Raw genomic sequence first — 14,809 nt, forward strand, 5'->3', positions numbered from 1 at the left:
TTTCTTATTTTTTACTTACTCTTTCTCTAAGCGTTTTCCAACTCTGGTCCCGATTTAGTCCTAATGGAAGTGTTCACCTTTTGCCTCGTGCTCAGTTTTTGTTAGATCAATTTGAAATGATCTCCATTTGGCTTTCTGGGTTCCTTTTAGCACCTTTTAGCACCAGCCTTATGCTTCAGGTCACTGGCTTCAATGTGCCTGTCCATTGTACTCGTCCCTTTCTGGCTGGTGGCCCACACAGGGCCTGAGTCACGTCCCTAGGCAATCTACACCCGCTGCAGTCTTGAGCCTAGTGTGTGGTGAGCATGCCTTGTTCCCTTTCATGTAGTCTTCAAAATATGGAGGGGAAAGGAAGGGTAGCAGTATTGGAAGAGTTGGTGGGATTCATCTTCTGCCAGCATGCTTCCGTTGAAGGCTAGAAGGTGTCCATCTTGGGTGCGGTGTGGAATGGTTTGATGTGGTTGGTTGGTGGTTATTTTAGTGCGGGCAAAGAATACCATGCCCAGTTAGTTGTCTTTCTTGGGATAATTCTGGAATTGTTAGGGCCAGACCTTTTGCTGCAAGAAGAGAAAGCATTACTCCAAGCTTGGCAAAGTAACATATTCACTGGTTCTGTTTTTCTTCTAAAGTGGGCGGGGGTGGGTGAAGGAAATGCAGAAAAATGCTTGTTTCATTCTGTTACAGCAGTGGTCTTCAAACATTTTTTGGCCTGGGCCCTCCCTGTGCACAATTTGGGCAGGCCGCCCACCCCCCCCCCCCCAAAACTGCCAAATGGACAGTATGTACAAATGGCTATACACTATTGCACGCCGTCACCGCACCCTTACTCCCAGTATAGTACCTGTGCTCCCCCACCTGCTCCCATCAGTCATTGGGTTCCCTCATCCCACTCCTACCCAGTCTCTGAGCTCTTCCAACCCATCAGATTGCTCTCACCACCCTGCTCCCACCGCAGTCCCAGGGCTCCCCCACCTTGTTCCCAACACAGTCCGAGGGCCAATGGGAGCTGGTGATTTTCTTTTTTTTTTTTTTAAGTGGAGGGGCATAAATATTTCCCACAAAAATGCCATAGCGATTGAGCGCAGTGAGGGAGCGCGAACCAATCAACAGGGGTTCAGGGGGAGTCCCCCCCCCCCCATTTATTCTTTTTAAAATGAGTTCAAATGTTGCATTTTAGAGCATACTTTAAAATAAAAAGGGTAAAAAGCCAAACGGTTTGCAATTGGCACTGAGGGGGGGGGGGAGGGGGAAAGCATGGTATTTTTGACTGGACATCTGATAGATATCCAGTAAGATAAATACCATCCCTGTCCCCTGGGCTCCACAGCGCCTAAGAAGGAGAACTGATGTTGGCAGGTGGGTAGGGGGATTGTGCAAGAAAATGCTTGTTATACAACCTTCTCCCCCCCCCCCCACCCCTGCATTTACTCACCACTCGACAAAATCAGCTCAACGGACCAAAACTAACACACACACATGCACACAGCAATCGCATCATTCATACAAGCACCCATCACAATACACTCCCTCATAACACAAGCATACCCGCATCCATACACATTTAAATATAAAATAAATTAACATAAACGTGCTTGCGCGTGGGTGCTGAAATCCTCCAGGTTGCTCTCTGTATGTGCGAGGAGGCGCAGGAGCCCCCCCTCACATACAAACATGCAGTGCCCCAGCCAGCATTTCCAATGCGCTATGCAACGCTGGTGCAGCAAAACGCCCCAGCCTTGCATGGCTCAGTGAGCATATGCAGTTGGGGAACTGAACTGTCAAAGGGAAACTGAGTTGCCCAGGAGCCACTCCCTCAGCTGGAAAAAGCAGCTGAGGGAGTGCTCAGTGTTTCACTGGGCTGGCTCCCCGGTTCCCCCATAATGGATGAGGTGGCCACGGGTTGGATGCCCCATCACCCATTATTGATGAGCCGCCAGGCTCCGACTGGCCTATAGGAAATGGGGCAATGCTCTTACCAAAAATGAGAAATGCTAGTGTAGGCCAGTCCAAAATGGTCCACTTTTCTGGCCAATGTGGGCCAGTTTGAGTTACTTCACTATGCAGCTAGTAGTTTTGACCATTGTTGCTGAATAAATATTCTTTAAATATCACAATCTGCTTACATTTTAACAATAAAACACCCACCCCCTTGGGTACTGTCTGTGACTAAAGGAATGAATATCCATTTGCAACTGTGGGTTGCTTTTTCATTGGTGCCTGAGACAGTTTTATGGTCCAGTACGACCATGTGAGCCGCCCCTGCCCATTTCTTCCAATCTAACAAATTATAATATTTTTTGTACAATTCATGCTCTGCTCTCATCCCACCCTGGGATGCGGGTGCGCCCCCCTGGGTGGTGCACCCCACAGTTTGAAGAACTCCATGTTGCGGTGATGAGGGCATGATGATTCTTGGGAGTGGAGGGGGTATTTTCTTTTGTGCATTTTTTCTTTTTTCTGCATTCATTTCCTGCTTACTAGGGCTTGTCTTGAAAATGGCGCAGTTTTATTTCCTGTATTTGAAACATGATATTTGTAGGTCAGTTTGTACACGCCAGGAACCCTACTGCTCTTGTTTTGTGCCAGAGAGAGGCATCCATCCCAGATGTGTTTGGAAATTAAACATTATTTCATGTTTCCCTAATTGATTTTAACTGCAGACTTTATTTGCCATCATCGGACGCACATACAACAAATAACCACCGAATTTTCTAGTTACCTATAACTCACCACTCTGGTGGACACTGGCCGCATGCATGGCTACCCGCAGACCTCAGAATACTGCAAAGACTGTGACAAATTTGGTTGCGCTGGTCACATAATTTTCTGCTTACTTACATCCGACTACGCCTCAACATCTGACATCAGTATATAGCGAAGACCTATGACAAATTCGGGCACCCATAGCGAGTCTCTGGTACTCAAGCCATCTCCTGACTGCTCTCAGTACCATCCACATGCCTGAACTCATGGGTTGCAATCTAACGGAGCCTGGCCAGCCCTGCCAAGCCTTATTCTGTCAAATGCACACACGCCTCCTAATCTTACCCCATGACCTGCAACACTCTGGACTTCGGTCCCCGAGGGCGTTCCCACCACCAGCGCATTGAGACTATAATAATGGTAAAAGGCACTATGTAAATGACAACTACAATTCAAACTAATTGCACCCACCCATTTAGACAGAAGCACTGGATCTTCCTTAACAGTTTTGTTGCATTTACCTGATTTTGTTCGTGTTGAAGTCTCTCGACTTACACATATCCCAACGGCAAGTCTGCAATTTCTGCCTCCAGGGGTCATTGCCATTGTACTTGAGAAGGAAACATTCACTGTCTATTCATTACTTTTGGTCTAAGCATGAATCGCTGATTGAGTAACAATTGCACATTTAGTAACCAGCAGAATGGTGCTTGGAAAATAAGTGTTTTTTATAGATTTCAATTCCCCCCCCCCCCCCCGCCCATTTTTTTCAATGACTTCAAAATGTCTCTACATTTTACATCACTAGAGAAATGTAGACTTGATATGTGAATTATTGCATTTTCATATCCAAACACAACTGGGATGATTACCTCTGATTACAAACCACAATCAAAAATGTCAGGCACACCTAGAATGGAAAATTCAAATGTTGTACAATATCACTGAACGGATCTCATTGCTCAAGCAAAGCAGCTCCTGAGGAGAGGGAAGTCAATGGAGAAAAGAGTGAAAACATTATTTTTCCTGGCCTGCTCCTCGTTGCTTCTGCCCACCCCACCACGTCTGAGCATGTGTGCTGCCCCCTCCGCCCGCCTGAGCTTGTGTGCTGTTCCTATGCCCCCCAGCCTTGGCCTGTGTGCTGCCGACCACTCATTTTCTTCCCTCCTCCAGCCTGGGCCTGTGTGGTGTGCTCCATGCCCACCAGCACCACTGGCCTGTGTCCCGCTGATCTGAGCTCCTGTGTGTGTGCGCGCGCGCTGTGCGGTCACTACCACACCCTCTTCCACGGCCACAGTCTGCGGTTCTTCCCCCACCAAGGCTGAACTGTTTAGCTAATGTCTTGGGCAAATGTTTCCCCTGCTATGGTTAATACCCCCACAAATATCCGCTTCCCCTCTAGGTGTTTTCTGGGGATGTGCTATGACTATTCCATTTTCTGTTTCCTAAATGAAGTGATAGCCCAATAGGTATTACTGTCGCAATGATACGCACTTGAAATGTGACCTATGAACCAGGAAGCGGAATGGCCGGCTGGCTCACATTATACCGCACGATTTACAGTTCACGAGATTGTCGTATTTATAATGCATGTCTGATGCATTTTTTGTTTATTTTTTTTAGAATTAAAGGCTGGTGGGTGTCGCATCATTATGTTTCAACATTTCTTTCTGGTGTGATGTTAACATGGTAAGTTCTTCCCTGTTTGTATAGGGTTGTTGTGTGAAGGTTGGCAAGTTGTTTGCATGTCGTTTAGTCCATGGCAAGATTCCCTTTTCCATTAACACTCTGTTCTGTGCCCTTGGAAGCCAGCTATGTATCCAGATAAGATCATTTCGTTTGCTAAACAGGATGTTATGAAGTGTTTTCCTCTACCAATAGAAAGCTTCCCAAATCTGTCCCCTCTTTTGGGAAGCACATCGTTTCTGAACATTTTCCTGTGTTCCTTTTCTTTTTAAATTCATTCACTTATGTTTTTTCTTCCTTCTATTTTCTTAGGCCAGATGGACTTATGTACCAAATGTTTCGCAATCAGTTTTTGGCATTTTCGATTTTTCAGAGTGAGTACCCACATTCTTTTTGATCAATTCCTATTGTTTAGAAATTGTTTTTGTATTGGATTTTTAGTTTGAATACCGAACATTGCTGATGTTGTAAATGTGTGCTTTTTTAAAATAAATTGAGCCTTCGACTGACCATATTATCTTGTGTCTTCCAGGTTGTGTACAGTTTCTACAATATTACTATCAAAGCGGTTGCCTGTACAGATTACGTGCATTAGGAGAGAGAAACCACCTCGATCTCACCGTTGGTAAGCGTGGCCTGGAATTCATTTGATTTTCTGACATAGATGTATCCAGCAACTTCATAGATGACCAGGCTATTGTATTGTATCGGGCAGTGGTTGTGTATTCTGCTTGTAAGATGAAGTTCCCAGAGGAACACTGTCCTAACCTCCAGATGGGCTCTATGTTCTGCATAGGAGGAACACAGTGGTGTCCTCTGTATTAACAGCTGTAGGTTTGCTCAGTGCATAGAAACGAAGGGAAATCCTTGGGGTATGGCTCCTTGCTTGGCTGAGCCAATCCAAAATTACATGGCCGTGTACACAGCTTAACATGGACCTCTATACAACATCTCTTTCAATAATACACAGCCTGATTCAGGGAGTGACGCATAACAACAGGTACGCATCATGCTGATTATACGTAGAGGCAAAATCAAACACCTGCGAACTGAAGATCAATACATGTAACCTTTGTTTAAGGAAAGAGTTTGAGTTGACTTTTAAGGAACATGTCGTAGTAGAATCCACCAGTTAAGGGGTGCTTGCTGTCAATCACCATAGATTCAGACACTGCCTTCACAAAAGTGCATAGCGGGGACTGCACACTAGTTGGATAAACGTCTTTGTCAGTAGTGCAATAGTTCTCATTATATTCATGTTGGAGTAGCAGGTAGTGCTCATGTGAAGTCTTTAAAACGTTTGACGTTGTCCTCGTTGCAGTGTTTTGGAAATTGTATGCCTTGGTTTGGCACTTTTCATTGAACGAAGTATGGCAATGGGATGTAAGCCCTTTTAGATCTGGCTATTAGGTGGCACTTAAGGCGCCACCTACAAGCCGGAGCGCTGCATTAGTGTACAGCTAGGAAGAAATGGCATGTGAGGGATACAAAGCTTGTAAGCATTTGGTTATTTACCCACCCATTGACTGCCCCTGACTATGCTAATCTGGAGAAGCAGCTGGAGAGGCCGGGTGAGAGCCGGAGGAGCATCGCTGAGCGAACCCGCAGCAGAGAAAGTGCTGGCGGTGTCACTGAGGCAGTGAGATGCCTCTGCTATACTGGCGGGCGAGGGAGAAGCTGTCCACAAAGCCATGGGAGGACTGGCAGGACAGAGAACGCGCTGCCCCGAGACACAAATGCTGCAGTCTCACATACGTCTGAAATGCCAAGCAACACCGCTGAGTCTGCCCAGGAGTGCTGGGAGCCATGGGGTGTACCGACACAGGTTTAAAGGGGATATTTGCTATCTATGAAAAGCCCTGGGGGTGTACCGACACAGATTTCAAGGGGATATTTGCCATATATGACAAGTGGATAAAAGAGACTGTAATTAAGTGAAATCCCTCATTTAAGTCAATTTGGGCAAACTACAGAATAAGTACCACAACGAAGTAATGAACTGTGAGACAACCAGTGGGATGATTGATACCAGTGAAGTGAATTGGTTCTAAGCTGACATGAAAGAAATGCTAATAAGCAAAGCCAAGTAAGCAAGCATAAGTGAATGATTGGGATGAACTTTGCCAAGAATCAATCAGCTGTTATTGCACATTACGGAAATAAATTAATTGTTGAGAAAAGTAAACCTGTATGCAAGAGAAACTTGGCCAAAGGGGGTTGGAGGTTGTAAGCGGAAGACCTTAAACAGTGAATATGTTTCCTAGCAGGAGTGTACTGGGAAGCTTATGTTGGTCATTGCAAGTGAAATCTACTAAACCAGTGAATGCTGATGAAAGAAGGAACAATAAAGCTTCAAAGGCAAGCAAAAGTATAATAAGTCAAGCCTTATTGTGAAGCTGGAACTGTGGCAAAATACATATGAAGCAGATGCAAGAAATGTCGGTTGCGTGACCTGTAATGCGTGAACCGTGTAGACCAAACACCACCCACCTAAGGAAAAGCCACTCGGTGAATAAATAAAGGAAAACCTGTGTGAATTGAAACTGAGGAACAGAACTTTATAAACTGGGGAAAGGTAGTGTCCCAAGGAATTGTAATTTTGGAACTTTAAAAGACTTGATAGCCTGTGGTAGGGAACCCCTCTTTTGTAAAGTGAACTGTTATAACCTTGGGGAAGGGACAGCCCTTTTCCTTCCAAGAGCTGGAAGAAGCTCTGAACTTTAATTTGACCACTTCCTATTGGATGCCGACATCACTATACATTGTAATGAGTTAGATGTGAAGGCAAGTGTAGGCTTTGGACAGTCATTTGCTTTTGATTTCTTGACACACTCACATTAGTTTCATTTAGGTAGGGAAATCCCACATGGCAAGTTAGGCTGTTTTTCTAACCATCCCTTTTTAGTTAATATAAGTTTATACTCCTCTTATTCAGTTGTCTGTGTCCACTTCATGGTCCCTTCATAGCCAACAGTTTGGGTTTTTGGCTTGTGTATGAGGCATTTTGAATGCACTTCTATTTGCCTCGCACTATTTTGCAGCCGCTACCCCCAGTGGTCCGTTATTGCCACTATGTCATTGCCTTTCCCATGCCTACAAAAAAGTGAAAAATGTTGGTATTTCCAATGCTTGTTTTATTATAGCATTTAAATACATATGTGAGGCCTGCATTACAATACAGTGAAGATCTGTAGACTTTAAAGGTACTTTTGACCGTGTAGCGTCTTCACATCATCTGAAACCCTACTTATTTATGCTCCTGTGTGTGTTCTGCAGACATTTTGTACATACTGCATATTGATTATTTTTTTTCCTGTGCGTAGGAATCGATGACGAAAATGTACTCTTGTTTTTCAGAGGGATTTCAGTCCTGGATGTGGCGAGGTCTCACGTTTCTTCTCCCTTTCCTATTTTTCGGGCATGTAAGTTAGATAACGCGTCGCACATTATCACATTGTTTTGAATGATAATTCTTTCATTCTGCATTATTTACTGTATTTGTTGGAGTGAATTTCTAAGGTTCAGCCGATCCCTCTACAGGTCGCTTTTGATAAAGCTTATTAATCTAAATGGGCAAAAGCAAACATTTTCTCTCCAAATTAGTTGTAATGGTTAGAAATCCTATGCAACCCTGTTGGAGCCATTTTCTTTCTCTATTGGAGCAACAATGACTTCCCCTGCTACCTCCCATAAATCTCAGGTTTCCCAGGTGGCAACAAGTGAGAATTTTATTGCAATATTATGGTTGCCAAAAATATTTCCTTTGTTTTTTTTCAAAAGGAAGATCCATCTAGACTGAGAAACCGGAGGGCCCGGTGTTCAAAATATTGGCATCTAAAAATGCAGCAACTGAAAGCTTTCATTTATTTAAATATGGTTGATTTTTACAAATGTGCAGATTGCCTTGTTCAGAAAAGTTTGTTTTTCCAGGGGGCTGTGCACCATTGCCGCCTCCTGATAGGCATCCTGCATCCACGTGAGTGGTGGGAGTGCATTTAATAGTGATTGGGTGCTTAAGTGGCCCATCCTTCTGAATGTCAGGAGGACAGGTGCAACCAGGATATCGGCAATTCATGTCTCCGCTGTTCCACTAAAAATAAATATACATGTATGTTACTCTACTGATGGGATCCTCTCGTGCATGGCACATCCGGCTGCAAACCAGAAACTCGCCACAATGATCCCCAACCTAGATGGCTTAATACCAAGTTCCTTTATCGGGCCGGGCCTCTGAACATTTCCAATAGAAATTCTGCCAAAGACTGGACTTGGGAGGCAGGCCAAAATGGGGAAGGCCATGTGGGAGACCCCAGGCAGAGCCACAGTTTACGGCCAGGGATTAACGGACCTAGGCAGAGCACATTACAAGCAGACGGACTGGGACGCCCCCCGCAGTGTTCAAAGTGTATGAAAGGAAGTATTATGTTCCCTACTGGCCTGCCCCCGCTCTCCACAAACCCCATCACTACGCCCCCTCCCATGCACAATCCAAACCCTCAAACACCTGTGCCTACTGTTTAAGTGAACGTTGAGTGCACTGAAGTGCAAGTTCCAACTTTTTCCTACACTTTTATTTTTTAAACTGAACAATTTATTTTTAAATTTATAGTAGAGGAACAGTAAAACATAATTTAAAAAAAAAGTATAGGAGCACCGCTCCCACCCACTTCCACTGGTCCCCCCTCTGGCAATAACAGTCAGGCTACACCAAAAAGTGGGAACACCAATGAATGCTTTGTTACAGGCAGAGAAGAACAAGTTAATTTACCCATGGTAAAAAAATTTCGACTGGCTGTTCCTCCCACGTATTCCTCATCTTATATCTCCATATCCAGCTTTAGCTGCTCTGAAATTTGTTTTCCAGCAAGGGGGTGGTGCACGTCGATGCCAGCCGACTTGATTCCCTCGAGGGCCTCGGTCTCAACGTCATCGATGGTATATAGCGCATGCAGCGACCATTGGCTTCAGTTCCGTTTTTACATGTATTGGTTTATCCTACGCCGAACAGCTACTCACCCTGAAAGAGCGTAAGCTGCAATGACATGAAAATTCTACTGCGGGGTACGCTGGGAGGGACAATGAGGAATACCTGGGAGGAACATCCAGTCAAAAGATCGTTACCATGGCTAAGTAACTTGTTCTTCGAATGGCTTGTGTCCTCCCACGTATTCATCTTATGATAGACTGCCAAAGCAGTATTTTCATCTTTAGAGAGGGAGTCAGAATTTACAGTTTGCAATTAGGAGTTACTTATTGGTCTGTATGTACAGAATGTAACACTGCCTTCCCAAAAACACCTTCCCGACCTGAGGAAGCGTCCAGACTATGCTTGCTGTGGATTTAGCACCATGTTGCAGCTGCACAAATATGCTTAATTGGGACTCCCCTCTGTAAAGCTGAGGAAGTAGCCATACCCCTTATCGAATGTGCTCCGAGACCCACGGGAGGATCATTTCCAGCTAATCTATTGCATTCTGAGATTCCTAGGATGATCCACCTAGATGGTTTGTTTGAGACTGCCATACCCAACGTGTGGCCTGTGTAACCAACAAAAGGTTGATTGTCTTATCTTAATTTAGACATTCTGGAAATGTAGAAAATTAGTGCACATTTTGGGTCAAGCCTGTGTAGCCTCTCCTTTTCCTTTCCAGGATGAGGTGGGGCATAGAAAGAAGGTAGAAGGATTTTTTGAGTTAAATGAAACTGACACAACCTTTGTTTGAAAGGTAGGTTGAACCTTAAGGATCACTGTATCCCTAAAGAAGACTGTAAGGAGGCTTGCAGGGCAGGGCTTGAAGTTCACTTACACTATGGGCTGATGTAAGAGCCACTAAAAGGATGTTCTTTAAGGCTAACAATATTAAAGGACCATAATGTATGGGCTCGAATGGAACACACATTAGGAATGTCAGAACTAGGTTGAGATCCCAAACCGGGACTTGAAAAGGGACCGGGGGTAGTCAATCCTTTCAAAAACTATGCAACCAGTGGAATCCTGAAGAGATACTTCTTCAGAGGAGCGCTTGAAAATAGATGGCGCTGCCAGATACCCTTTAATTGTACCAACCTGGAGCCCCAGATTGGCCAGGTGTAATAAGAATAACACCGCCATGGCTGTATTGCATGTAAAAAGGTCCACATTCTTATCCCTGCACTAGCTGCATAGTTTGTTCCGACAGCAGTATAAGTATTTCCTTGCTGGCCTTAAGATCTCAATTACCTCATCCGGGAGGTCCCAATCCTTATATCTCAACCTCTCAAACCATGCATGAAGGTTGTGTCTTGAACTCTGGATGGAGAACCCGACCCTCCTCTCGTGAGAGAAGGTCCTTTTGTGGTGATGCGTTTGGAACCGGTGATGCGGGTGGGACGTGTGAAGATGACGTATGTGGATGGATGATGCATGGAGAAAGGATAACCTGGGTAGAATGAATGAAAGAAGCAGTGCATAAAATGGTTGGAGTGCATGGAAAAGAACTGTTTTGAGTACCTGAAACGGTCGTAATGCATCAAACGGAGTACATGGAACTGTTGAGTGGGCCCGATCTCAAACACCTAATGTAAACCACCATATCACATCTCCACGCTTACTCTCTTATTTACACCACCACTCAACTAGAACACAGCAATACTATGACACCATTCGGTATAGCTGTTCTCATACATCTGCCTCATACTCCCCATCACTCTAACTAAACACTGCTGGTTACACACCCTCCAGCCAGGTGTTATCCTCAGGCCTAACGGAGCCAGAATCGGTCTGGATAAAAACCTGCCTGAACGAACACATACTCTTGATCTGTGAACCACCACACCTACCGCTAAGAAGCAGCTATCGCACGAATGCCACACGAGCTGCACACATATCCGGTGCTCACACGCACCTTTGACTCTCTCTATTCTCTCTACTGACTTGAACTTAGGTTCCCGATGGCGTTCAACCTACCAGCGCCTTGAGACCATACCATACCAATGGTACATAAGGCGCTATATAAATGCAAAGTAACATAACCTGTTTAAAACGGGTGTTGGTGAATTATTTTGTTTTCTGCGCATTTCAAAGCGCATCTTGTTTTTACATTCAGGATGAGTCTTTTTTTTTTTCTGAATTGGTTCAGAACTTGAAAATCTTAACCCTTTCACAACTCTTTAGAGTCAACCTCTGGTTTTAGTGCCATCACTGCTCCCACCCTCTACATCATTGGGTACTCCACCCCTTTCTGGTCCTCGTGCTTGGCATTACATCAGCTGCACCTCTACATACGCTGCCTTTCTATTCTTGGTGTCTCTGTCCAGTGCTTCTGACCACAATGGCCACTGGCAAAGATAATCAAAAATCAATGCCCGTCATCAAGGACCCTAACTGCTCTTTAACTAACCTGAAACAGTGGACCCAGCCTTTGAGACCATTCTACAAGAAATTAGAGCACTAAAACCCTTCATCAAGACTACTAATTATAAACTTCAACAATTGATGAGAGATGGAGGGACTTTGAAGATAGAATGGAAGCGGTGGAGTGAAGGGTGGGGCTTGTGGAGGTCTATTCTAGGGTGGCGTAGCTTGAAAAATCTATCAAAGGCCTCCAGAGACACACTGAGTACTTGGAAAATACAAGCAGACGTAACAACCTACGCATCTCTGGCCTGCCTGAAGGCTCCGACCATCACATTTTTGCAGAAGTTACTACCTGCCATACTTCATCTACCGACGGAGACACCATTCAATATACAACAACCTCATCGTATTGGTCCATTAAGGAACCCTGCATCCCCTCCACTCCTCCCCAAAACCTTATGTTCTACTTACTTGAATACACCCAGCTCCAGCTAATTATTTCAACAATCGTGGAGAAAAACTCACTTGGCATGGAAGTAAATTACATTTCTCCAGCATGGGGTCTGGCATGGATTCACATGCTCATGAATATTCCCCGTCGTCAGGCTGGGAATCCTCGGTAAAGAAAAAACCAGTATCAGTTTCGTTTCTGATCTGACTTTCGTAGTAATAACCAATCACTGGTCTCTGCGTCATACTGACCACAGCCAATGACTGCCCTCTACCTAAGCCCCACCTCTGGCAGCCATCTTCAGATTTTTACCGCACGTTCATGTGTTGGGATCCTCGTGCTATTGCTCTCGAGCGTTAGTGCTTTTTTTTCACGTTTTTTCTCAAAAACTTCGTTTTTTCAGTCAAAAGAGCCTCAAGCTCCACCGACTCTCTATCCGATCAACGGGGACCCGTGTCGGATTCGTCTGCGCCCCTCAAGGGTGAAGATTTCGTCGAGCTACGCTTTTGGAGGACTCCAGAAGTTTCTCAGGCCCGGTCATGGCCCAGGAGAAGGGAAGCTCGACGCCCGGAAAGCTGTTCAGGGTCTGCCCTGGATGCCAGCTGCAGAACGTCTTCAAGGAGGACGAACACTCTTTTTGTCTCTACTGCCTACATGAGGACAAGACGCACGTGGAGAAGGACTGTGCGTTTTGCGGCAACATGTCGGAGCGGACCATGAAGGACCGCCATCAACGTCTCGCCAACTGGCTAGAAGGGAAGAGCCCGTCCGGCGAGAAGAAGAAATCTGAGCGGTCTTCTAAGACCTTTGAGGACGCCCCGGTGACGGGGGTCCAACATAAGGCCAAGCACCGCGAGTCCGCTGGCACCGGGAGCGCCGAACGGTCGGGCTCTGCGGGCGCCAGGCAGGGCGCACCCTCCCCGGCACCATCAACCACGAGCCAACGCTCTGGGTCGGGAAAGAGGAAGGCTGAGCACCCGGCGAAGCTCCTGGAGAGGCCCCGGTCGAGCTCGAAGGCGGAGGGGGAGCGAGGCGGTGTCCCCCCCCCTCAAGGATAAGGCGGTGAGCGCACCTAAGGTGGTGAAGGCCTTAATCCATCCGGCTAATTCCTCTATCGAAACTGTCGCGGCGGCCCTGGCTCAGCTTGTGCAGGCTACACCAGTGGTGGCGACCTCGGGGCTCAGAGTCTCCCTGCCACCTCGGAGGGAGTCCTCTTTTGTGCCCATCGATAGGACCCCCGTGAAATCCCCTGAGGGGAAGAGAAAGGGGGGCAGGGCGTCGTCCTAGATTCGGCTTCAACCTCGGAGGAGGAACTGGTCGAGGTCTTAAGCCACGGCCTCGGCGTGGAAGAAGACCGGCCCGTCGGGATGGATCCCGACGCAGGTGACGACGACATCGTCGAGGGTACCGACGGGGCCCCTGATCGCCCATCGGATTCCCCTCTGCCAGCACCGCAAGACAACTCGGCGGCCATTTTGTTGGCTATACAGTCCTTATGCTCAGAGATAAGGACGAGACTACCGTTGCCGACAGAGGAACCTCTCCCGTCGGGGGACCCAGAACCGGGACCTTCTGGTGTTCCCCCTACTAAGAAAAGAAGGATCCACCCTCCACCTCCTTTTCAGCCGTCGCGCACCGTCCAGCCCTCCTCCCCGTCCACCCGAGGGGATGATACGGGGACTGACACGGCAGCGACGGGTACGGACGACTAGGTATACGACGAGGATGTACCGTCGTCGCCTCCCACCAGGGCTTCTCCGCCCGACGAGATTGGATCGTTCCACTCCATGATCACCAGGGCATCCAAGCTTTTTCAACTCTGCCCTGAGGAGAAGAAGAAGGAAGGTTTCCTTTATCAGCGGCGCGAGGCCAAGCGGAAGACGGTCCTCTCAGTGCCTCTATTGGACGACATTTGGGATGAGGGCCTCACCCTCCTCAAGAACCCTTCCACGACGCCAGCTAGAAGAGACCGGTACGAGAAGAAGTACCGGGTCCTGGACACGGCCCCCCTGTGCCTCCGGGCGCAGCCTACCCCGGACTCCGTCGTCTCCGCGGCGGCCAGGAAGAAAGCGGGGGGGGGGTGCGGCCTCCACATCGACTTCCCCACCGGACGGTGAGGGAAAGAAATTGGACGCTATGGGATGCAGGGTGATCTCGTCGGCAGACGATTAAAGCGGCCAACGCCTTGGCTATCGTGGCCCGCTACGACAGGGAGCTCTGGTACAAACTGGCTCCCCTGCTGGACTTCCTGCCGGACGACAAGAGGACCGAGGCCCTGGAGATCCTGCAGGAAGGTGAGGTGGCTTCGGACCACGCCATTTACCGTTGCGACGGACATCGCCGACACTGGGTTCCGCCAGTTGGGCAACGGCGTTTGCCTTAGGCGGCGTGGATGGCTCAAGGCTACGGACTTCCGTCAAGACGTTCAGACCAGAGTCCTGGACATGCCCTTCGATGGGAACAACCTGTTTGGGAAAACAGTGGACGATTCCCTTCAGGCCATTAAAGCGGACACTGAGACGGCCCGGGCCCTGGGAGTTCTGCAACGACGATGGACGCCCTTTCGGAGCAGCGGAGGCAAGGGCGCCTCCAAAGGTTCCGGCGGCGGTTTCTCCACCTACTGTCAAGCGGCC

General features: G+C 47.3%; 1 protein-coding gene across 1 annotated transcript in view; it reads left to right on the forward strand.

Moving 5' to 3' along the window:
* Positions 1 to 14,809, forward strand: part of TMEM120B (transmembrane protein 120B) — a 267,192-nt gene that overhangs the window by 217,397 nt on the left and 34,986 nt on the right. Inside the window, exons 7-10 of the mRNA XM_069619587.1 lie at positions 4,327 to 4,392; positions 4,702 to 4,763; positions 4,922 to 5,014; positions 7,747 to 7,811. Coding sequence (XP_069475688.1) covers positions 4,327 to 4,392; positions 4,702 to 4,763; positions 4,922 to 5,014; positions 7,747 to 7,811 — 286 coding nt within the window. The remainder of the gene's footprint in view (positions 1 to 4,326; positions 4,393 to 4,701; positions 4,764 to 4,921; positions 5,015 to 7,746; positions 7,812 to 14,809) is intronic.

The sequence above is a fragment of the Ambystoma mexicanum genome, chromosome 10 (assembly GCF_040938575.1).
Source record: "Ambystoma mexicanum isolate Mex_15411 chromosome 10, UKY_AmexF1_1, whole genome shotgun sequence".
NCBI lineage: Eukaryota > Metazoa > Chordata > Amphibia > Caudata > Ambystomatidae > Ambystoma > Ambystoma mexicanum.